We start from the raw sequence: 25,817 nt of genomic DNA on the forward strand, positions 1-25,817 counted from the left end.
TTTATGTATTTTGTACTGTTGTGCTACAGATTCTAAGATATAAGTTAGAAAAATAAAAATAATCAGTTTTTGAAAATTCCATCATTTTTTTAAAAACACAGATTCAGTTTCTGTACAGGAAGATAATGGATGATTCTGAATATATTAAGAGGAGGTAGTAAAAAAAATTTGAACACAATAAAGAATCCTTGAATTGGGTTGAGAAAAAAAACTTAATCTTCTCAAAGGCGCATACTAATTTTTAACTGTCCTGCTTTTCTTACTAAAGAAATAATGCCTTACTAGAAAAATAAGAGTCTTGTGAGCTCAAAGAGGCACAACTCAGTGCAAAGGTAGCTATTCTTTAACTGCAAATTTTAAAGTCTCTGCTCATCATCTATTAAATATGAAGATTGAAACAGTTTCTTCACTCCATCACCTTGGTGGATCCCTCCAGTATATGTCATTTTCAAAGGAAATTGTTGCCTTCCACTTCTCATCAATGCAAAAGAGGCATTGATGAGTCTGAAGGGAACCATATTCAACTCTATATAATAGTTTTTTGAAAAAATGGAACTCTCCCAAGATCTTGAAAATGATGGATGGGGGGAGAGTGGTGAACAGATTACCTCATGTCGCATTGCCAAAAATCAGATTTCAACATCTCCATCACAATCTAAAAATAATAGCTGAGGGGGGAGTAAAATAATAGTTAAATAATTATATCCATATGATCAAAAAGTCAAATGAAACTTCCCTACTAAACATCTCTACTAAACAATGGCCATGGTGTTATCTTAGGAGAAGAAGAAGAAATATTGCAGATGAAAGCAGCAATAATATCCAAATTGCATTTTTTTCTAAGATTCAGAAGGTAGATGACATTTACTAAACCAGTTGAGTCGAGCCTTATATTTTAGGCAAGTCTATCTTTAATGTAGGCAAAATGGAGAGTTGTCTGCCTGAGGTCAGCAGTCTTGTTTTGCCAAGAAGTCATGCTTTCTCCGCCTGCTCCTGGACACCTGGGATTAAATGTGTGCCAGTGTATATAAGATGAGTATTAGATCCTTTCCTTGAAACAGGTTTTGATAATAAATACAAAAGTAATTGGATGCCTGGGAGTAGTGGGAGGCAAACAAAAATGGAGAAAGGTTAAAGAAAAGGCAAATAATAAAGAAAAGTCTCCAACTTGATAATCTTGCCCAGTCAAGCCCTGGAATGGAGATAACATCTTGGAAAGGTAGGAAGCATAGAAGTGTAACAACAAACCAAAAAAGAGTCAAGAAATTAGAGTCCATTTTCTTCTACTACTTATGCTTATGTCTTTGTTTTAAATACTAACCAACTCTTTTTCATTCCCATGCTGCTCTGGGGCATTGTTCCCTTCGTCATCTCTCTCCCCATAGGATGAGGAGGAGGGTATATGGGCATAGCCAATCAGATGATCTTAGTTCAGCCATTTTGTTCAGAACGGTGAGAAACGGCTTTCCTTAACTATAGAAATGTTTTTTGTTTGTTTGTTTGCTTTCATTGTTTTTTGCACAATCATTCTCACATCATGTTTCTCTGTAATTCATAAAATCGTTTGATGTGCCTTCTGGTTTCTCATTTCACAATTCCTGTGTGTCTTGCTATGCTTCTGGCATAATGGGGTTTGGGTTTTGTGGATTTTTTTTTCTTATGTGTTATTAGTCACTTTTATAATTTTTAAATACATTTTGGGAAAACTTCCAGGGCATATAACTAAATTTCTCCTGCTGTGATTTTATTAATAAAGTATTCTATCTAGAGTGATTTTACAGTGTCCTGGTAAGGTTTATAGAGACTTACATCAAATTGGAAATAGAAAATTGACCAAGTACTCTGCCAGTACATTGGGGATATACATTTTTGTGATAATTAAATATAAGTATATAGTCTTTTTTTTTAAAGCAATCTGTACTGTGAACCACAACCTTTTGTTTGTATTTATAGAAGAACTAGAGGCCCGGTGCACGGATTCTTGCACCAGTGGGGTCCCTCAGCCTGGCCCGCGCCCTCTCGAAATCTGAGACCCCTCGGGGGATGTTGGACTGCTGGTTTCAGCCTGATCCCCGCAGGCCAGGCCGAGGGACCCAACTGGTTTTGGCCCAATCCCTGCAGGCCAGGCCGAGGGACCCCACCAGTGCACGAATCCGTGCACCAGGCCTCTAGTATGCATAAAAGATCTCTGGTTAATCTCTTCCCACCCTCTACTCCTCCCCCTTCCCTCTGAGATTCATCAGTCTCTTCCATGTTTCCATGCCTGTGCGTTGAGCAACTGCCCCCTGGTGGTCAGTGCACGTCTTGGCTACTGGTCGATTGGTAGAACGGTTGCTTAGGCTTTTATATGTACAGATACTCTGAATTCTCAGGGTCAGTAATTCTTATAGAGTGCCTGCCAACAATATCCCCTAGCATTTTGATATCACTCTCAAACTGTCCTTAAAAATAAGGAGAAGTAAAGAAAGCCTTTTTAACAAGTTAGTCTAAAGAATTCTTTTCCTGTCTGTTATGGATTGCTGCTGGGTCAAACAGTTGCCAGGACACTGTCTAGATTCTCCTTTCTGAGCCATTTGGCTGGAAAACATATTCCAGCTGTAGCAGTATCTCCCTTTGATCTGATGCCCTGGAGGTTTGACTAAGGAAATCCTTTTCTTAGGAAAAATAATAATTATGATTAATAAGTTCACACATATTGGTGGTCTTGCACTCCCTGGATTCACTGCCCATGCTTATTAGTGATCTCACTCTTTTGGAGTTGGTTCTCCTTGAAAAGTCTATGTCTTGGAGTTATACTTCTCAAAATGATGGGGACATGTGTAGACCTCTCACTCGCAAACAGCCAAGAAGGATGATGAGGTAAGTTGGGGAATAGGGCATATACTGTGAAGATGGGAAGCTTTTCAAATGACTTCATCCTGAAAGAAGGTGAAATCACAATACCAACCAAAAAGCTCTGGGTTTCAAGGCTGCATGCCAGACAAAGCTAAAGCTTAGAAACCAGTGTGCTAATTCTCTTTACCTCGTCTACATCGTACAGGGGTAGTTATTTGTCATCATGAAGCATGTGGGGCCATACCCTGGAGGTTTGACTAAGGAAATCCTAATACCTCAATCAATAAAGAAATTAAAATGCAAAAATAAATAAATAAATAAATAAATAAATAAATAAACAAATAAAGCAATCTGATAGGGAAAAATTATTATTATTATGATGATGATGATGATTAATAAGTTCACATATATTGGTGATCTTGCACTCCCTGGATTCACTGGATGTAGTTCACCAGTCTCCTCTACGTGAACCTGCCTACTCTATTTTAACAGAACATACAAACTTCTTGGCCTGCCTTAGCAGGAAGCACCTCCTCCATATACATGAACATGGACAGGTTTATATTTTAGTTGCACACCCTTTTCTAGCCAATCAGAAGAAAATGTTAGTGTTATAGGAAACAAGGCCCATAGGTACCTTTACCAGAAGACTGAAAAATGAACAAACCTTCAAATAGATTTGTTCCTGAAGTCTCCCTTTTCCTTTCTCTTTTCCTATAGTAGAATAACTCTTAATTGGAGTTCAAATGCTACCGATTTTGTTTTTTTAAATTATGCACTATTGATCTTACTTCATCAAAATATTAATTGCCATTGGTTTAACACATTGCAGTTGTAATTAGTAGGCCATAGCTGGTGTTTCTACGATATGGTATTTCAAATTTTCTAAAATGAGCTATAAATATAAGGTTGTACCTAAGGAAGTGCGTGAGTGCACCCTGCAGAAGTCTTGACTTGGCAATCTAGTTTCCTTCACCTATTTCTTTACTAATTCTACAGAGAACAGATTTTCTCCCAACCAACTACTAACCAGGCCAACCCTGCTTAGCTTCCCAGATCAGATGAGATCGGGCACATTCAGGGTGGTATGGCTGTATATGAGAACAGATTTTCTTAACAAAATTATTTATTTTTGAAGTCAGTGATTTACCTTATGAAACTTAATATAAAAACATTTCACATGGATTTTCTATAGGCTGAGGGGAGAGAAGGACTCTCACTTTTTCTAGCTTGAAGTAATACTTGGTTCATTCTATGTGTCTTAGGAGGGTTGCTTGGCAGCACATTCTTTCAAAGAAAGTTTCAGTGACTAAATTTCTTTTATAGGTCATTCCTTTATAAAATTCAAGGTGTTTTTCCAAGGGAAAAAATTCTTCAACATATAGGAGATTAATTTGAATTAAATTGAATTGAATGGAGTTTTCTTCTTTCTTGTTTTTCCCTTACAAAAGAATGTACGTCCCATGAGGACTGGGACTTAGAGGTGTTTGCTTTTGTATTCCCATCATCTAGAACAATGCCTACTAGAGAGCAAGCTCTTGTTAAATATATAGAGAATTAACTTCTGAATTCATGAAATTCAGATAAGAAACAGTAAAGTTTACATTGAAAACAAGAGCATAGACTTAATTAGCTGTTAACTTTAGTATCAGCATTTCTGCTACAAGAAGTTTTGAAAGGGGAGAAGGGAAAAAATGTCTAGAAGCAAAAGACCTGTTGAGAAATGTTGAGAATTTAAAAGAAAGTCATAATTAAGTGATAGAATCTGGCTCCTGTAATGTTATGCTAAATAAAAGGGGGTTGAGAATAATTCAGAAATCTTTCCTGTCTGCTAATTTAACATCCTTCAGGTAGAAACTTTTCTTCTCATAACCTGTAGTTGATAGCCATAAAGAGGAGCCTGGAGCATACTAGCTCTTTCTGAGCTTCATCTTATGGAGACTGTATACACTGGTGCCAGACCACACAAATGAAGGAGGTACCTGCCCAGCGACTTGGCAGTTGGTTTTGGTATAAGACTATTCCACTGACTAAAATCTGGAAGTGTGTTGCATTGCCTATTAGCTCAGCACTATAGCATCCCAAAACAAGATTTGGACCAGTATGTTTTGAAACATTTCTTTTTTAATTAGAGGTTATGTAAATGTTAATACAAGCTTTTACAACAAGTGTTTTAAAACAACTACCTCTTTTTCTTTGGGCATTTCCTTTTTTTTGTCTGTCCTAATTGGATTGTCCTTATCAAATTAAAACATCCTGAAATTATCCTATTGCATTAGTACTACAATGGTAGTCTCTTAAGTCTCTAGAGAATATATCTGTAGAAGGGAAGTGTTAAGTCATCTTGTACAATTGAATGGGGTGGTGAATTAGAATATTTTACCAGTATGGTCCAAATTGTTTATTAGACCAATGGTTTAAATAATTTGAACCAATACCAGGACTAGTTTTTGACACAATAGGCAAGGAATAATTTGACCTTTTATTTTATTTTTATTTTTTTAATTTCTTTATTGATTAATGTATTACATATGTGTCCTTATCCCCCCATTCCCCCCCCCCCCGCCCCCGCTCATGCCCTCACCCCCCTGTTGTCTGTGTCCATTGGTTAGGCTTATATGCATGCATACAAGTCCTTTGGTTGATCTCTTCCCCCACCCTCCTCTACCTGCCCTCTGAGGTTTGACGGTCTGATCAATGCTTCTCTGTCTCTGGATCTGTTTTTGTTCATCAGTTTATGTTGTTCATTATATTCCACAAATGAGTGAGATCATGTGGTATTTGTCTTTCTCTGACTGGCTTATTTCACTTAGCATAATGCTCTCCAGTTCCATCCATGCTGTTGCAAATGGTAAGAATTCCTTCTTTTTTACCGCAGCGTAGTATTCCATTGTGTAGATGTACCACAGTTTTTTAATCCACTCATCTGCTGATGGGCACTTAGCCTAGGCTGTTTCCAAATTCTAGCTATGGTGAATTGTGCCGCTATGAACGTAGGGGTGCATATATCCTTTCTGATTGGTGTTTCTAGTTTCTTGGGATATATTCCTAGAAGTGGGATCACTGGGTCAAATGGGAGTTCCATTTTTAGTTTTTTGAGGAAACTCCATACTGTTCTCCACAGTGGCTGCAGCAGTCTGCATTCCCACCAGCAGTGCAGGAGGGTTCCTTTTTCTCCGCATCCTCGCCAGCACTTGTTTGTTGATCTATTGATAGCCATTCTGACAGGTGTGAGATGGTACCTCATTCTTTTGATTTACTGATTTTTTTTTTATATAAATGCAACTACTTAGGAATCTAGTGAGGAATTTGGAACTTCAGAGATTAGGAAGGGATAGGAAGTGGATCATGGAGATTAGAGAAAGTTTGGGTGAGTGGAAGGGAAAAGAAAAATAATTTTAGATAGGAACCAACTTGAAGGAAGGCACTAAGAATGAGAATATGATATGCAGGGGCTAGTACTCAAACTGGCCAGCTAAAACATAGAGTGTCAATGTCCTTTCATTCATTGCATGGTTATGTACCCACCCACACTTCTATTTTAATATAAAGTGCGCATAATTCAAATAGAAAAACTACAAATGTGAGTGGCTCACAAGAACAGATACATGTTGAGCTTTACAGAAGATTAAAAGAGCAATCAGCTTCCCTTGGACATTGTCTGAATCAGTGTTCTGAGTTTATTGCCTTCTCATCTCATTCGGATGCTTCAGGGTTCTGATCTGAATGTGGGCTTCAGGACCAGATTACCTAACTATTTATTGGTAAAATGGGAATAATAATATACCTACTTCATGGGGTATATTAGATGGGTGATTAGATGAGCTAATATAAAGCCTTTAAAACAGTGCCTTTACAGATCATGGTTTCTTGATTAATGTTACTTATTGATGTCTTCAACCCGTAGACACGCACTGACTATAGATAGCATGAAGCCCTTCCTGCTTCCCTCTCTGCCTTCCTCCCTTCTCTCTTCTTACTTTCTCTTTTTCTTCCTCTTGCCTCTCTCATTCCATTAAATAGGAGAATTGTGCGCGAGTTTCTTAATTTGAAACTTTGGATCTAAACTGTTTTTGCACCAAATAATCTCCAATCTAATAGCATTTCCTGTACAGTTCCCACAGAAATATTTTTAGTTTCCTCTTTGTCCGAAGTAGACAACTTTCTGTCTGTTATGCTCCCCCCCTTCTTTTCTCCATCCCAAACTTAAATTTAAAATCCTCACTTATTTCTGCTTTTCATGATTTTCCAGAAGTTTCTACTCCCTCCAAAATTAATATTCCTTTTTCTTAATGCCTTCATATATATATATATATATATATATATATATATATATATATATATATATTTGAGAGAGAAAGAGAGAGAGAGGAAGGGGGAGGGAGAGAGAGAAACATCATTTGGTTGCTTCCAGTAAGCACCTTGACCATGAATCGAACCCGCAACCTAGGTATGTACCCTGACTGGGAATCAGACCCTCAGCCTTTCAGTGTATGGGACAATGCTCCAACCAACTGAGCCACACCAGCCAGGGCTATCTTTTTTATTTAGTGTTTTCATTTTCTACAAATAAATACTCACAAGTGGAATTCCTGGATCATATAGTAGTTCTAGTTTTAATTTTTTGAGGAACTTCCATACTGATTTCTATAGTGACTGCACCAGTTTACATTTCCACAAACAGTGGATTTTTTCTCCACATCCTCTCCAACACTTTTATTTCTAGTCTGGTTGATAATAGCCATTCTAACAGGGGTGAGGTGACTCCTCATTGTGGTTTTGATATGCATTTCCCTGATGATTAGTGATGGAGAACATCTTTTCATGTACCTGTTAGCAATCTCTATGTCTTCTTTGAAAAATGTCTCTTCAGCCTGGCCAGCATAGCTCAGTGGTTGAACATCAACCTATGAACCAGGAGGTCATGGTTCAATTCCTGATCAGGGCACATGCACAGGTTGCGGGTTCGATCCATGGTCTAGGTGCTTACGGGAAGCAACCAAATGAATCAATCCCCAGTGGGGCGTGCAGGAGGCAGCCAGTCAATGATTCCCTCTCATCATTGATATTTCTATCTCTCTCCCTCTCCTTTCCTCTCTGAAATCAATAAAAATATATTTTTTAAAGTGTCCGTTCAGATCTTCTGCCTGTTTTTAAATCAAGTAGTTTGTTTCTTTAGCTAGTGAATTGTATGAGTTTTTAATATATTTGGGATATGAACCCTTATCAGATATTTATTTGCAAATATATTTTTCCATTCAGTAGGTTACCTTGTTATTTTGTTGATTTTTCATTTGCTGCTCAAAAGCTTTTTAGTTTGTTGTAGTCTCACTTTGTTTTTGCTTATATTGCCTTTGGTGGGGTTTTTTGTTGTTGTTTGTTTTTTAACCTCACTCAAGAATATTTTCCATTGATTTTTAGAGAAAGTGGAAGGAGTGTGGGGACGGGGCAGTGAGAAACATCAATGTGAGAGAGGCACATGGATCGGTTGCCTCCTGCATGCACCCCAATCCAGGCCGGGGATTTGAGCCTGCAACCGAGGCATGTGCCTTTGACCGACCAGGAATCAAACCCACAACCCCCTCTTCTGCAGGCCAATGCTCTAACCACTGAGTAAACCAGCTAGGGCTGTTGTCTTTGTTTTTAACATCAAATCCAAAAATTACTGCTATGTCAAAGAGCTTACTACCTGTGGTGATTTTTATTTTGTTTGGTTTTTTAGGAATTTTAAGATTTCATGTGTTACATTCAAGCCTTTAATGTATTTTAAGTTATTTTTTGTGTATGGTATAAGATAATGGTCCAGATTCATTATTTTGCTTGTGGCTCTCCAGTGTTCTCAACACCTTTTATTAAAGAGACTCTTCTTTCCACGTTATACCTTCTTGGTTTCTTTGTCAGAATTGACCTTATGTGTGTGGTTATTTCTGGGCTCTATTCCATTTCATTAATCTGTGTGTCTGTTTTTATGCCAGTACTATACATTGAGTGGCCAGATTATCATGCGTTCAGAGATCATAATAATCTGGCCACTCAGTGTATATCCTATATAATAAAAGGCAAATTGTCCCCTCAACCAGGAGTTCGACCAGCAGGCAGGCCAGCCAACCGCCCATGTCCCCTCCCCCTGGCCAGGCTGGCCGGACCCCACCCATGCACGAATTCATGCACCAGGCTTCTAATATACACACACACACACACACACACACACACACACACACACCACTGAGTGGCCCGATTATTATGTGTTCAGAGATCATAATAATCTGGCCACTCAGTGTATATTTTTAATTACTATAGTTTTATAATGTAATTTAAAATCAGGGAACATCATGCTGGTGACTCAGTTATTTTTCTCAAGATTACTTTGGCTATTTGGGGTCTTTTATGGTTCCATACAAATTGTACGGGGGGTTTTGTTCTATTTCTGGGGAAAATGCCATTAGAATTTTGATAGGATTGCATTGGATCTATAGATTGCTCTGGGTTGTATGGACATTTAACAATATTAACTTTTCCAATCTGTAAGCACAAAATATCTTTTCATTTTTGTATGTCTTTCAATTTCTTTTATTAATGACTAGTAGTTGTCAATATATAAGTCTTTCACTTCCTTGGTTAAATTTTTTTCTAGGTATTTTATTCATTTTGATGTAATTTTAAATGGGATTGTTTTCTTTACTTGTTGTTAATAGTTCATTTTTAATGTATAGAAATGCAACAGATGTTTGTGTATTGATTTTATGTCCTACAACATTACTGAATTTGCTTATTCTAATGGTTTTTTAATGAAGTCTTTAGGATTTTCTATATGTAATATGTCATCTGCAAATAGTGACATTTTTACCTCTTTCTTTCCAAGTTGGATACCTTTTGTTTCTTTTTCTTGACTAATTCCTCTGGCATGGCTAATACTATCCTATATAATAAGAGGGTAATATGCAAATGGACCCTAACAGCGGAACAACCGGTCACTATGATGCTTACTAACCACCATGGGGCAGACGCTCAACGCAGGAGCTGCCCCTGGTGGTCAGTGCGCTCCCACAAGGGGCGCTCCACTCAGCCACAAGCCAGACTGACAGCTGCGAGGGCTCCAGGGCTGCCAGAGGGATGTCTGACTGCTAGCTTAGGCCGATCCCCTGGGGAGCAGGCCTAACTCTGCAGGTGGACATCCCCCTGAGTGGTCCCGGACTGCGAGAGGGCACAGGCCGGGCTGAGGAACTCTCCCCCCCCCCGCCCCAACCGAGTGCATGAACTTCTGTGCACCGGGCCTCTAGTGTTAAATAAAAGTGGCAAGAGTGGGCATACTTCTCTTGTTCCTGATCTGAGCTGGAAAAACTTTCAACTTTTCACACTTGTTCGCTGTGGGCTTATCTTTATTATGTTGAAGCATTTTCCCTCTATACCCGCTTTGTTAAGAGTTTTTATCATAAATGGATTTTGCATTTTGTCACATGTCTTTTCTGCATCTGTTGAGATGATCATATAGTTTTATCCTTTATTTTTATGATGTGATGTATTAGACTGACTGATTTGCAGGTGTTAAACCATCTTTGCATCCCTGGAATAAATTCTACTTGATCATGGTGTATGATCCTTTTAATAAATTGTTGAATTTGGTTTGCTAATACTTTATTGATGAATTTTGTATGTATGGTCATCAAGGATATTGGCCTGTACTTTTCTTGTGGTGTCCTTGTATGGTTTTTGTATCAGGATAATGATTTGGAAGCATTCCCTCCTCTTCTATTTTTTTGGAAGAGTTTAAGAAGGATTGGTATTACTTCTTTGATTGTTTCGTAGAATCCACCAGTGATGTTTTCTGGTTCTGAACTTATGTTTTTAATTACTGATTCAATCTCCTTACTTGTAATTGGTCTGTTTAGATTTTCTATTTCATCATGACTCAGTCTTAGTAGTATGTATGTTTCTAGGAATTTACCCATTTCTTCTAAGTTGTCCAATTTGCTGGTGTATAATTGTTCATAGGAGTCTTTCATTATTCTTTGTATTTCTGTGATATCAGTTATAAAATCTCTGTTTTTATTTCTGATTTAATTTGCATCTTTTTTTCTTGGTCAGTCTAGCTAAAGGTTTGTCAATTTTATCTTTTCAAAGAAGTAGTTTTTAATTTTATTGTTCTTTTCTATTGTCTTTTTAATCTGTTTCATTTATTTTTTATCTAATCTTTGTTATTTCCTTCCTTCTACTACATGTGGCTTTTTCAGTTCTTTTTCTAGTTCCTTGAGTAAGGACATTTATTTGAGACTTTCTTATTTCTTTAGGAGCATTTATCGCTATGAACTTCCCTTTAGAAGTGTTTTTGCTGCATCACATAAATTTTTGTGTGATACATTTCCAGTCTCAGTTGTCCCAAAGTATTTTTTGATTTAGCCATTACCAACACCCTTTTAGAGCATAGAATACAAATATTCTCTTATCATCTTTTTTAAAAATAGTTTATTCATAGGAGAGTTTGAAAAGAATAGTTTGTTTCTGGTTCTAAGAAAACGTCAAGGCAGTTAGAGACCATCCGCCTGGCTGTCATAGGGAGGAAAGTAGGGGAGACCCATGCAGCCTAAAGGAGGCTCGCCGTAATGTTCCCTTTTTCCTGTCTTACGTTTTCCCCTCAGAAGTAAACAAGCTAATATTGGTATGATTTTGGTAAGGCATTTGTTTTGGATTGTATTTAATAGTTAGGAGTACTTCTTGGTCATTTTGGAAGCGAGGACCCAAGAACTCCACTTTTTTTCTTATAAACACATTTTTCTGCTTTAGAAGTATTATAACTGATGTGATTCCTTTGAGATAGTTGCCTTTGCCCTCCTGATGGCCCACTAGGGCATTTTGGCCCCCAGGAGGTACAACACAGGGGTATTCCAGGTAAATTTACATATTTTATTTCTAACTAGCATTTCTTTGATAACTGGTCACCAGCCTGGAAGTATCTCAAACCCTCTGTGTTTTAAAGCCCAGCAGAGTCCTGTGTGTGCGTGTGTGTGTGATGTGATTGTAGCAGTCTTATGTTTAAACCTCAATAAGAAGCAACTGCTTTCCAAAACAGCTAAATCTGCAGGTCAAAAAAAAAAATGAAGGTTTTTTTTAACTGCAGTACTGCCTGAACAATATCAATACCACTCCAAGGTATCACGGCATGGAAAGTTATCCACAAATGTAAAGTCAGACCTAATTACCTTTAAGAAGCACCCATAGTGGCAGTGGACTTTTTCTTCTGACATGGGGTGATTTTCAGGCAACAGAAAGAAGCAGAAGCCACCACCTCTGCACTGTGGTTCTAAGTACTACTTTTTTTTTTTTTTAGACAATTTCTATTTTATTTTTAAAAATATATTTTATTAATTTTTTACAGAGAGGAAGGGAGAGGGATAGAGAGTTAGAAACATCGATGAGAGAGAACCATCGATCAGCTGCCTCCTGCACACTCCCTACTGGGGATGTGCCCACAACCAAGGTACATGCCCTTGACCGGCATCGAACCAGGGACCCTTCAGTCCACAGGCCAACACTCTATCCACTGAGCCAAACCAGTTAGGGCCTAAGTACTTCTTGACAGACTTAGTAAGGCAGAGACCTCTTGGGCCACACGAGTGAGTTGTAATTTGTGGAAGAGACCTTTCTCATTGTATTTTGAAGATCACATATATAGTGTTCCACAGGAACAGCCTTTATTTTTGTAGTTCCCGCTGAATGATTGAAGGTGACATTGTCCTGTGACTCACTTGATTCATTTTAGACTGAAATTATGGTGTTTTAAATATCTCTGGAACATATGCTCTCAAATTCACGAGTTTTTTCTTGATGATGAGCATTTAACATATGAAGAGCTATTCCTCTTGCTTATGGTATTATTTATGATTTAGACATTCTTCCTGGACAATAAAAAATATCCTTGCACTTAGTGCAAAAAAGTTTCATCACAATTTGATTGTTTTTCACAGTCATCTGAAAATATGGGATTTTACAGAGCACAATGAATATTTATTGAATAAAAAACTGGTGAGTTTTGCCCTAAAGAAACATTGCATGTATTTTGTTTGAAGTGCTATGCATCAGTAGTAGCTGTTTTTAATCTTTTAATTTCCTCTGTACCCTAACAAGGTTATCCCATAATCTGACATCATTCATGATTATTGATTTCCTAGACTGATCTTAGCTCCAATCAATATCCAATGCACCTTCTAGAATATATCAAGTTCATTACCTTCAGCCCCCACTAAACATATATGGCAGAACCCCTTTAATACCAGTTTTGGAAGACAGGCTTAGCACTTGCCTATTATATCACACTTTTATTTTTCAGAGTTCTGTTTTGGAATATATAATTTGACTCACATTTTATCTCACTATTAAACAATATTCTTGTTACCATAGAGTTCTATAGTATTCCTTTCATTAACTTGTCCTCAGCTCCTCACTAATTTGTTATTTTCTATACATTTTCTCTGTCTTTAGGATTATTATCTGTTTTGGGTTAAAGGAATATTTTCTTGGACACAAAAATGCATCATCAACCAAAACAAAAGAGTTCTTCTCCCTTGATGTGTCTTCCTTCTTCTTCGTGATCCTGGGATGATGAGGCTGAAGTTTCCAGCTGGATCTGGCAGTCAGCATCTCTGGGATAAATTAAATGAGCATACTTGATTGAGGTGTAGCTGGACTGTATCACTGTCTTCCTATTATCCTACGAGATCAAAGCAAAGCACAAATAGAGGCTTAGTCTTTTAAATATTTAAAACAGATGGCTGATTCTTTTTGGTGAAAATTCGGGTTTTAAGGCAAACCACTTGTTAGCAAGATTTCTTTTCATTGGTAGTCAATACTGAACATATACCATCCTTTCTTCCTCAATTTCAAGACTAGAATCACAAACTTTTGCATGAGGAGGGATTTGGCAAACCTAGAAAGCTCTTAAACTATCTGGGTTCCTTTTCCGGTGAATGTAAAGTAAGTTATTCAAATTTTCTTTGAACAGTTTTGGTATTAAATGAAAACATCTTAAATGTTTACATTCTGATAGTCATTTTGTGGGTGGGTCACTATTTAAAATCTAGTATTCATATTGTTACATCTTCCATAAATTAACCAGGATGTTTATCCCTGAATTTATGTTTTAACAAACTGAAAAACGCATTTTCCACACTCCTTATCATTGACATCTGGGCCCTAAGTTTACATAGAATAATTCTTTAGGTGGGCTTTTAAGTTTTCTTTTGTTGCTGTTTTTGTTAATCCTCACCTGAGGATATATTTTCCATTGACTTTTTTTAGAAAGAGTGGAAGAAAGGAATGGAGGGGGGAAGGGAAAGAGAGAGAGAGAGAAACATCTATGTGAGAGATACACACCCATCAATTGCCTCCACATGCACCCCAATTGGAGCCAGGGATTAAACCTGATACTCAGGTATGTGCCCTTGACTGGGAAGTGAACCTGCAACCCTTTGGTCCATGGGCTGACGCTCTAACCACTGAGCAAACCAGCTAGGGCTGGTTTGGAGTTTCTTTTGTTTGGTTTAAAATTGACTGAAATGAGAAAATTAACTCAAAAATATTTATTGGGCCCTGGCTGGTTTGCTCAGTGGATAGAGTGTCGGCCTGCAGACTGAAGGGTCCCAGGTTCAATTCCGGTCAAGGGCATGTACCTTGGTTGCGGGCACATCCCCAGTGGGGGTTGTGCAGGAGGCAGCTGATCAATGTTTCTCTCTCATCGGTGTTTCTAACTCCCTGTCCCTCTCCCTCTCTGTAAAAAAATGAATAAAATATATTAAATATGTGTGTGTGTATGTATGTGTGTATATATATATACATACACATATCTCCTATCTAATAAGAGAGTAATATGCAAATTGACCGTACCTCCGATACCCCGCAAGCCACGCCCACCAGCCATGCCCACCAGCCAATCAGTAGCGAGTATGCAAATTAACCCAACCAAGATGGCTGCAGCCACAGAGAGAGCAGGAGGGAGGCTTGAGTTTCCCCGGTGATGGAGGAAGCCAAGCTTTCCGCACCCTGGCCGGCCAAGGCCTCCACTCCAGGCTACAAAGTTTCAATTATAGAAGATAAATAAATCCCAACAAAAATGGCGGCAGCCACAGAGCTGGAGAGAGCAGGAGGCTAGGGTTGCCCCCAGCTATGGAGGAAGCCAAGCTTTCCACACACCCTGGCCTGGCTTGGCCTCCACTTCAGGCTACAAAGTTTCCATTATAGAAGATAAATAAATCCCAACAGAAATGGCTGCCACCATGGAACAGGGGGAGCGCCACTCAGCCAGAAGCCCTGAGCCAGGCTCACGGCTGGCGAGTGCAGTGGCAGTGGTGGGAGCCTCTCCTGCCTCCGTGGCAGTGCTAAGAATGTCCAACTGATGGCTTAGGCCTGACATCCCCCAAGGACTCCCAGAGTACAAGAGGGCAAAGGCCAGGCTGAGGGTCATCCCCCCCCCCCCCCGCCAGTGCATGAATTTCATGCACCGGGCCTCTAGTAGTTAGTAATTATTGAAGAAGTTTAGCATGTGCTGGCCATACTGATTATTACAATTCCATAAAATATACTATCCCAAAAGTAACTAGTCCTGAGTCTCATAGCTGGAATGTTGCAGACCCTGGAATTAAGCCATACAGTCTGTCTCCACAGCCCATGCTCTTAACTAGTACACTGCACTGCGTCACAGAGTCATCAAGGCAGTGGAAAGATTTTATAGCACGTAACATAAGTGATACAAATCTGTCTCTGGTGAGGGCAGCCTCTGGGTAAAAAAGCCTTTTATCATCACCATCTCTCAAACTGGATGCCTAGTAATTAACATGATTACCAGCGAAGGGCCTGTATGCTCATGGCTTACAGTGTTAGAATGGGTTGGTCATGTTTATGATCATGGCCACAGCCAGCCATGTTACCTTCCCTGGCACTAAAAAATAGAGATCTTTGTGTCCATTAAAAATGTAGTGCTGTAAGTAGTAAATTCTTAGTTAAGATCATGAGATGCAGAGGCCTACCTAAGTTAATTTAATTCCATGGCTAACTAACAAAAAATTTCATGAAGGAAGTAACCAACACAAGAGCACATAAGGCAAGCAGCCAAACAACTGTGCTTTCCTAGAAGGTACAAGTTGGAATTGCTCCAAGAGATCCGAAGATGCAAGAGTTCCAGTTCAGAGGAGCCTGGCCTCTGCCAAGCAGACCACACTGCGCGCCCGTGTGTGTGTGTGTGTGTGTGTGTGTGTGTGTGTGTGTGTGTGTGTGTGTACACGTACACAAACATGTGTTTTAAGTAGCATGTGAACCTGATGCTTTATTCTCGAGCACAGTGATATATGATCATTGAGATGGGCGTGTTAATGAAACCTTCAGGTATAGTGAATGTACAGCACTGGGCTCACAGCATAGTCTGAGATGCACATCAGCCTTCGGATGGCTTTACCGTGTTCTTTAAAGTAGTACATGTGGGAAGTGATGTGTGGATGATTTATTAGGTAGATGAATAACAGAAGAGTACCAGGCCAAACCACCTGAGGTCTTACTGCTTAGATGAATAAGGTGGCAGAGACCTTGCTTCCTGTGGATGATCCAAAAAAAGTTTTCTTGTCAGCAATAGCATCTCATATGTGAGATTATATCTGCTGAAACCCACAAAGCAACTGGATATGAAGAATCCCCCCAAATAGTGAGGTACATATATCTGAGCATATTTGTTAATGCATGTGGAGGGCTAGTCTTCCCGTAGTCACAGTTGAAGTCGATGACACCAAAGGTAGACTCCCTGAAGAGGCCTCAGGAAGCACTAATGTGAACAGACTATAACATGGTGAAGAAAAGTGTTTCTCATTCTCTTGTCTCTTTTCTTCTTTGTTTGATCTCTAGAATTTCTGTTTACCTCTTCCATTCTTTCCTCTATTTAAACACCCAGGATATCTATTAGGTACTCTGATTGTATTAGAAACATGGTTTGTATCCTTTGTATTTTCTCACTAAAACTGCTGCAAAATTTGGATGTTTGTGCATGTGTGTGGTAACTCTGTACTAAAAGGTAGGGCTAGAACCTGGTACATAAAACAGTTATAAAGATCCTGTACAAACTTAATTTGTTTCCTCCCTCTATCTAGTCACTTTATAACTGTACTAGGAGCCTGCTTACTCTTTGTTAGATCATGTAGCTTCACAGGCTTCAGTCCAGATGCACCCCATTTCTGGTTCTTGGAACTTTCTCCCCTGCCTGCACCTTATTTTTCCACTTGCTAGTACTCTCTCAGGACCTGTCATGTCAGCTTTGGTTTGCTCTTTCTGACCATTCTGTCTCTCTCATTCCAGTGAGACTGTTCCACTGTGCCAGTGCACTGATCTTCAGTCAGCACTTAAGGGGCCCTGGGCTAGATCCAAGGGAATCAGGGCACATGGGCCCTCCTTCCAAAGCCTGGGTTATATATACACAAAAGGCTTGGCATGCCCAGGTTATTTGATCCTGAATTCCCCTGGCTGTTAACTTATAGCATGTAACATCAGTCACAACTTGTAGGGTTTCTGGTATTTCTGTGCAAAGCCTCTTTTGTCATAGTCACTTTATATCCTAAAATAATAAAGCTTTGCTTAGGCATCAATGACTAGTAATATGGAAATGGCGATGTCTGTCAGAGTGTGTGTTATGCCAAGGAGGGGAGATTAATTCAGTGACTATATGGAGGTTTTATTCTCAAATAAAGGAAATGGGTAGAAAAAAATCTTCCTAGTTTTGTTTTTTCCCCAAATCTTTTTTCCACCCACAGCCGGGATTACTCCCAAGGTAAAAGGGGTGATATCTGGAAATTGTTAATCCATGGGATTTGTTCATGGTATATAATATTTTCAGAAAGATTTGCTTTTTAAATATGATTTTCTGATTGACAATGGCAGAAATAAATCCAGGAAGGACAACTCAGAGCAACCAAGATCCCTCTTAGATTCTCAGATATATGACATATTTGGTGTGTGTGTGTGTGTGTGTTTGTGTGTGTGTAGTAGAAATAAAGATTCTCCCCCTGGGTAGATCAGGAGGAGAGATAAGAGGTAGAGAGGAAATGAAAAGAAGACTAGTGTGTGGAGATAAAACAAAGCCTTGGCAGGTAGGGGTGGACACCCATGCCTTTCCTGGAATTAGCTGCTAGCTCACTGAGAACCTAACTTTATTTCAATTTATAGTAATGAGAGGAAGAAGTTAAGGAAACACCATTTGTGCCTCCTGTCCTGACATGGTGTCAATTTTTTTTAATATGTTTTTATTAATTTTAGAGAGGAGGAGGGGGGACAAGAGAGAGAGAGACATTGATATGAGAGAGAAACATCGATCAACTGCCTCCCGCACACATCCCAACTAGAGATCAAATCAGAGACCTTTAAGTGCATGGGACAACACTCAACCAACTGAGCCTTGCTGGCCAGGATGGTTTCAGTTCTTGAAGTGCTTATTCTGAAACATTTCTGTCCTCTCAACTATATAGAGTTCTAAGTTGTACTAAAGCTGAAAATATTGGCTGAGGACCCTCTGCTCAGATCTTTCCTCCCATCTTGCCCTTGCCCTTCCCCCCCTTGCCACTGCAACCATATGTATGTGCATTTTTATTTGCACCCAATCATAAATGTTTCTGGCTTGTCAGTGTGGTTCCTGAATATCACCAACTTAGCATTACGAGATCAGATTCCTGTATGTAACTTGTCTCTCCAAATAGCAGATACCAGTTTCTGATATTTATACACAGCTACAGATACATTTATGTTTCCCCCTGCATTCCAAGGAATAGGTAAACTCTCCTTCCCTCCCTCTTAGGCCAAGTTCTTGTTAAGCACTGTTTAATGAGGAGCCATGTCTATCAAAGGCTTCAGACACAGAATGAGGCTCTCAGTGGCCACAGATATCTGCATAGTCTGTTGTGTTTGATTTGACGCTGGAGTTGAAATGATAATATGACTAATGGCAAATTGCCTGTTTACTCTCCACCTCTTATATGTATACACACAGCATGCACACACACACCTTTAACCTGACCTTGAAATATCTGCTAATATCACAGAAGAGTTCTCCAGAGACTAGCCTTTGTTTGGGAGTGCTTATACAAATCTCATTAGATAATCATACTTGACTCTTTTCTTCTCTGTATTCCTGTAGACTATGAAAAGAGCCAGTGGCTATGTTCCCTATAATTTAGATTCACATCATTTGTTATGTTATTCCTTATTTTTGGAGATACTATCAAGGTTAGGAGGCTCCTTTTGTTTACCCTGGGCAACTCCCAATTGTCCTTCCCCTCCACACCCAGTGCAACTGGTACATTGCACTAAAGAAAGAAGAAAATGAAATCTATAATAATAAAAGGGTAATATGCTAATTAGACCGGACGTCCTTCCTGATGAAGCCGGAGGGAAGCCAGCCCAGTCCCAGGTGCCTGCAGGCAGCCCGAGGGAAGCCAGCCCAGGTCCCAGGTGCCTGCCAGTGGCTGAAGGAGGGAAGCAGCCTGGGTCCTGGGTGCCTGCTGGTGGCCAGAGGAAGGAAGCTCGGGTCCTGGGTGCCAGAGGGAAGCCAGTGCTGGCAGCCGGGGGAAGGAAGGCCTACTTGTGCACGAATTTCGTGCATCAGGCCTCTAGTGTTGTAATAAGATTGTTACTGTATTTTGCCCAGCAGGCAACAATCATGTTGCTGTTTTTCAGATCCATCTGTCTAGCAGACATGTAATAATGCCAAGAAGTGTTGTTGTACTTGACTGCAGCAAACAATTATAGCAGGGCTACTTCAGGCATCAGGCCTCAGCTGATCAGAGTGCAGGATGAGTTATCCATTTCAGCACTCGAGTAGATGCTGGCATGCAAATAGTTGAAGGCCATCATTTTTTGCCCAACTCTCTACCAAGTCTTTACTTTTAAATTCAGCATCAGCCTTCATTTGGCTTGCCTACTCAAAAAAAAGTATGAACTTCTCCTTCTTTTGCCTTCCCCTCTCCCACCAATAATTGCTTATTTGTAAGTATCTAGCCCTGGAACTTTACAGTGGGGAAGTCATTCCACTATTTTATTTTGTTTTATTTTATTTTACACACACATACTAATATGTAACCTCTACATCGTTCACTAAAATACAATAAATGATTTGCTATGGAGAGCTAAGCCTCAAGAACTGAATCGAAGGTGCTTTCCTATCTTTCTTAGTACCTAAGAGCAAGGAAGAAGAATTTTGGAACACACACCTGCTCCTAGCATTTCTGAACCTAGTAGGTTCTTGATTCTGGTTATCTCACTGTCTCTCCTCTGACCATCCCTTCAAGGTGCATAATATATGTGCCCTTATTGGTTAGCTTGTAATAGCTTCTGTGCCTCCGAATAGCATTCTCTCCACTTAATACTCATTTAACTGCACTATCTTCACCTATATATATGTTACTTGTCTGCCCTCTTGTTGATTAATGATCTTATTTTCCAGTATCTTACAACTTTCCAAGTATTAAAACAAGTACTTGCAATACCTACAGCCTTAATATCCTCCATGGGCACACGAATTATATGGGCTCAGCAAGAGATTTCCTTCCCTCATTAGTGGGAGGCCCCCGACACACTTCTGTCTATTTGAGTAGCATTTATTATACTGCATAAGATAAGGTAGGTGTTCACTAAATGAAATGCAGTTAGCAGCCCTGTAGTTCCGATCTCAAGATTTTATTCTAAACCATGTTTCCTATCTCCTTGAGTACAGAATTTTTTTCTTTTTATATCTGGATCAAGAAATTGGGAATGTTTTGTTCTGTTTTGCTGAAGTGGTGATGTATGCTTTGGGGAAAACTGACAACAGATTTCTGAGCTGTATCACCAAGAGGAAATGATGCCACATTATTGTTAAAAATGACTCCCACTTTTTTTCATATTTCAAAACCTCTGGCCCTTTTGTAATTTCCATAGACACACCTGCACTGTAACAAACATGATTCTCTCTCATCATTGATGTTTCTATATCTCTCTCCCTCTCCCTTCCTCTCTATATTAAAAAAAAAAAAAAAAGAATGAGTAAAGAGCCATGGCTCAGTTGGTTGGAGAGTCGTCCCCTACATGGAAAGGTTGCAGGTTTGATTCTCAGTCAGGGCACGTACCTAGATTGCGGGTTCAGTCCCCAGTTGCAGCACATACGAAGGCAGCCGTTCTCTCTCACATCAATGTTTCTCTCGCGTACTTTCTCTCTCTTTTTTCCTCCCTTCCTCCCTCCCTCTCTCCCCCTCTCTCTAAAAATCAATGAAAGTGTTCTCAGGTGAGGATTTAAAAATAAAACAAGCAAGGAATATAACACCAAAAACATTTAGGAATCCATTAATATCCTCTGTTTGTGCTTCAAATGGAAAGGCTGATTAAAAGGTTGGATCTCATAGAACATTAAAAATATAAAACTTGTTGAATGTCATAACTGTATATATAACGACTTAGTCAGACTAAGCCTCAAATGAAGGCAAAGAAGTTTATTTAGCAATTTAAGGGTTTCCTTGAAGTAAACTTCAAAATAAAAGTTAGCCCTAGCTGGTTTGGCTCAGGAGATAGAGCATCAGCCTGCAGACTGAAGGGTCCCAGGCTCGATCCCCAGTAGGGGGCGTGCAGGAGCAGCCAATCAATGATTCTCATTAATATTTCTATCTCCCTCTCTCTCCCTCTCTGAAATCAATAAAAATGTATTTTAAAAAATTAAGGTTAAAACAGATAAATTATGAATGTATACATTTTAATTATTTTATACACTCAACATATTAGTTCTCTTCATCCTTTTTTTTAAATGGAAATTAGGACCACATCTTGTTCTTAATATTCCCATCAGCTAAAACTGGATATGGCACGGCACAATGGGATTCACTAGTCTCAATATGTGTGATCTGATATGCAGTGTATCTAATCAGTGTAGTAAAAACATTATGAGGGTTTACTATATTTTTTCAAAGAACTCCATTGTTTCACAAAATAGCTACATTTAAGTGAGGACATAACACAAAGTTCCAAACCTTTGTGAGGAGACTTAACACTATTCTTCAACTTCCTGATCCTGAAGGACAGTATTGACCAAGAAGATAAACTTAGTTATTAAGGGAAAAAGAGACTTTGTCCATTTTTACTTTTCAGACTTTAGCTCTCTGCAGGGGCCTCTGGACAAGAATAATGTCTCTCTGGGAAGTTAATATGTTAGTTGTTCTGGGACTTTCTTGATGTACCTACGAGAAATGAGAAATCAAAACTACCACTAGTATTTATACAGATAATATATGGACAGTTTAATCCACCTCTGCAGGCTTCTGCAGATAGAAGAACAAAAAGATTTTGTAGCCAATTAAGGGCAGTGCACTAGCCACAGAAACATCATAGGAAATATAAAAATAATAATATTCAGCACCTATTTGTCCAGGCTTCATGATGCAGATATTCTATTCCTCTCAAAGTGAGTTCTTAGAGTGTGTAGCAGCCGACTCACCTATACTTAGAGTAAGTGGCACAGAAACGGTAGGGTGGGAAGAGAAAAGAAGGCCATATAATTACCTCATTAGGGGTCTTTGGCTCTGCACATTCCATCCTGGTATTGAAAAGTCAAATGTTCTAGGAAAGTGTATTCAGATCTCATAGATGAATCAATTACATACATGGAGTACTTAGAATTTCCAGTTAAATCTTATCAAACAATACAGGAACAACTCATCTGTCTTAAAAAGCCGTTAGCCATCTAACCTTAAGAGAAAATGAGGTTAAAATAAACACTTTGGGAAAGATCACTATCCTCTGTCACCATATGTCATTCAATACTGGCCTCTGAAGCCAATGTAAGGATCTAATACATAAGCAAATAAATTCTTGCAAGAAAAAAGCAAAGCTCTCAGTATGTCAACCAAAAATCTCTCATCCTTTTTTATAATTTAAACTAGCGTTCCCGTTGCAGGAAAAATCCTGCAATAGGGTTTCCTGCTGCACTCTACCCCACCCTGCCTGCTCTCCTCCCTTGTCCCCCGCCCCGCGATCTCCGCCAGCCCTCCTGCTGTTCCCTTCTCCCCCAGCCCCGCCTCCGCTCTTCCCTTCTCCCCTGGCCCCGCCTCTGCTCCTCCCTTCTCCCCCGGCCTGCCTTCTCTGCCAGCCCGCCTGCTGTTCCCTTCTCCCCCAGCCCTGCCTCCACTCTTCCCTTCTCCCCTGGCCCGCGATCTCCGCCAGACCCCTGCTTTTCTAACTTCTCCACCAGCCCGCTCTCCTTCCTTCTCCCCTGGCCCCGCCTCTGCTCCTCCCTTCTCCCTGGCCCCGCCTCCGCTCCTCCCTTCTCCCCCGGCCCCGCCCCTTCTCCCCCGACCCTGCCTCCGCTCCTCCCTTCTCACCTGGCCCCGCCTCCGCTCCTCCCTTCTCCCCCGGCCCCACCCCTTCTCCCCCGGCCCCGCCTGCTCAACTTCCTTCTCCCCAGGCCCCGCCTGCTCAACTTCCTTCTCCCCCGGCCCCGCCTCCGCTCCTCCCTTCTCCTCCCCCCGGCTTGCTTGCTTCTCTGCAGCTTTGCTCCCTTCTGCAGCTCTTGGCTTCTTTCTACGCTGTCACGATATGCAAATTAGCCGCCATCTTTGTTTGGATAATTTGCATATTTGTCCTGATTGGTTGGTGGGCGTGGCTTGGTTGGTGGGCGTGGCTTGGTCATAGCGAAGGTGTGGTCAATTTGCATATTTGTCTATTATTAGATTAGACTAGAGGCCTGGTGCATGAATTCGTGCATGGGTGGGGTCCCTCAGCCTGGCCAGCAATCGTGGCTGATCGGGGATGGCCGGCCAGGGGGAGGGACTGTAGGAGATTGGCTTGCCAGCCCCATCGAGGCCAATCAGGACCAGCCGGTTGAGGGGGGAGGTTGGCCAGCCAAGGGGATGGATCATGGGAGGTTGGCTGGCTGCAGGAAGTTGGCTGTGGGAGCGCACTGACCACCAGGGGGCAGCTCCTATGTTGAGAGTCTGCCCCCCTGGTGGTCAGTGCACATCATAGTTACTGGCCGGTCAGCCAGTCATAACAGTGGCTTAGGCTTTTATATATAGAGATTCTTTTTCTTCATTTGGTAAATGTAGGATTGGAGGAATTTGGCTGTTTTGGCATTCTATTTGATATAAGCAGAGGTTAGTTAGGAAGTTAATTTTTTACTTTTTGCCAAAAAAGATATAGAACTGTAGTTCTGCAAAGCTATAGAACTAATGTGGCCTGACCATATTTCTGATGGTTTTGGGTAGAACTCCTTGCCAATGCACTAAAGTTGTATGTGGACAAAAGACATAACTTACGAGTCCTGTAAGGCAACCTCTTTCTCCTTGGCAAGTGTCCTTCCCTCTTGAGATTAGGCAGTGGCAGTTCTACCTTGTGGGAAATGCAATTTCTTTCCTAAGTGTCCTACCCAAACCCAAGTTAGATTGGCGCGGGGGGGGGGGGGGGGAGGGCATTTCCCACATGATTGACATGGTTAAATGTGGTCTCTCAGAAAGGCCAATGTGATTTTTTTTTTAAAGATAGATTTGGGAACTATACTAGTTAGGCAGTTTTATATACTATCACATAGCAAGCTCTGTAGCTTTTTGTTTTTGTTTTTTTATATATTTTTATTGATTTCAGAAAGGAAGGGAGAGGAAGAGAGAGATAGAAACATCAATGATGAGAGGAAATCATTGATTGACTGCCTCCTGCATGTTGTACCGAGCCCGCAACCCAGACATGTGGCCTTAACTGGAATTAAACCTGGGACCCTTCAGTCTGCACGCCGACACTCTATCCACTGAGCCAAACCAGCTAGGATTCTTTTTGTTTTTTAAAAAGCAATTCTCTTTGACATGGGAAGAAAGGATAGACATCTTGGTTACTGCGTAGAATGAATTTTTATCCCAGGAGAAAGAAATGTTTAATTCATCATTTTTTAACTTTTCAACAGGACTTTGAAAATTAGAGTGCAAAATACTATCATGTTTTCTAAACAACACTACAGTGTGAAATGCATTTAAATCATCTTGAAATTCATCTCTAATTAAGAACAGGGACCTGGGGGGATCCAAGATGGTGGCCAACAGGATGGCAGGCTGCAAGATAGTGTGTGAGTGAGAGAGCAAAAAGAGAGTGTGGGGGTGTGCGGGGAGTGTCTGTGAGTGTCTATGAGTGTTGTGAGTGAGTGACAGCTATATTCCACAGGACTGTTGGGGACTGATGGACCAGGCTCCCCTGGCCAGGCAACCTCTACTACTGCTGAAATCTCTCCTGGAGTGGCCGGCTCTGCTGCAGAGACCGCGCCACCTTGAAGGGGAGAGAGGCTGTGATCAGAAGCCCAGCCTTACCTTCAACTGCGGAGACCTCAGATACATCCCGGGACCCTACAACCACAACACCTAATGACTAGCAGCCTCAGCTGCAAACCCACTAACATCGAGACTCCAGCCTCCTCAGCCACGGGCACCTAAAAAGTTTGTCCAGGGGGAGACAAAGTGGCGCCGAATACACGGACAGGTCCTGTGCCTTCTCACAGAGCAGAGAGAAGGAACAGTTGAATCGAACAACATCCACCTGGAAATGGCGAATTAAACACAGCTGGTGAGGCAGTCTGTGGATGGAAAGGTCAGAGACCTCCTAGAAAGAGTCAACACAGGAGAGAGAGAGCTACATAACCAGAGACCCTGAGAGAAGCGAACGTGGGGAGACAAAGAAACAACCCCGATACAAAAGAAAAGGAGGACTCAACGGAAAAGGAAGTAAACAAAATGGAGGCAAGCAATATGTCTGAGAAAGACTTCAGAGCAATGATCATAGGGACACTGGAAAGGATGGAAAACAAAATCAACAATATGTGTAAGAACCAAGAGGAAATGAAGAACAACAAAGAAAAAATGAAAAAATGACATGGCTGCAATAAAGAACACAATAGAAAGCATCAACAGTAGACTAGAAGAAGCAGAGGACCGCATCAGTGAGCTAGAAGACAAGGTAGCAAAAAA

General features: G+C 40.5%; 1 protein-coding gene across 6 annotated transcripts in view; it reads left to right on the top strand.

The window, feature by feature from the left end:
* Positions 1-25,817, top strand: part of ERC1 (ELKS/RAB6-interacting/CAST family member 1) — a 519,277-nt gene that overhangs the window by 429,941 nt on the left and 63,519 nt on the right. Inside the window, exon 18 of one of the 6 annotated variants that reach the window (XM_079775051.1) lies at positions 1,386-1,452. The exons of the other annotated variants lie outside the window; for them this stretch is intronic. Within the exon in view, the coding sequence (XP_079631177.1) occupies positions 1,386-1,412 (27 nt within the window). The 3' untranslated portion in view covers positions 1,413-1,452. The remainder of the gene's footprint in view (positions 1-1,385; positions 1,453-25,817) is intronic. 6 annotated transcript variants of the gene reach the window in all.

This window comes from Cnephaeus nilssonii (genome assembly GCF_951640355.1).
Source record: "Cnephaeus nilssonii genome assembly, chromosome: 6".
Classification (NCBI taxonomy): Eukaryota; Metazoa; Chordata; class Mammalia; order Chiroptera; family Vespertilionidae; genus Cnephaeus; species Cnephaeus nilssonii.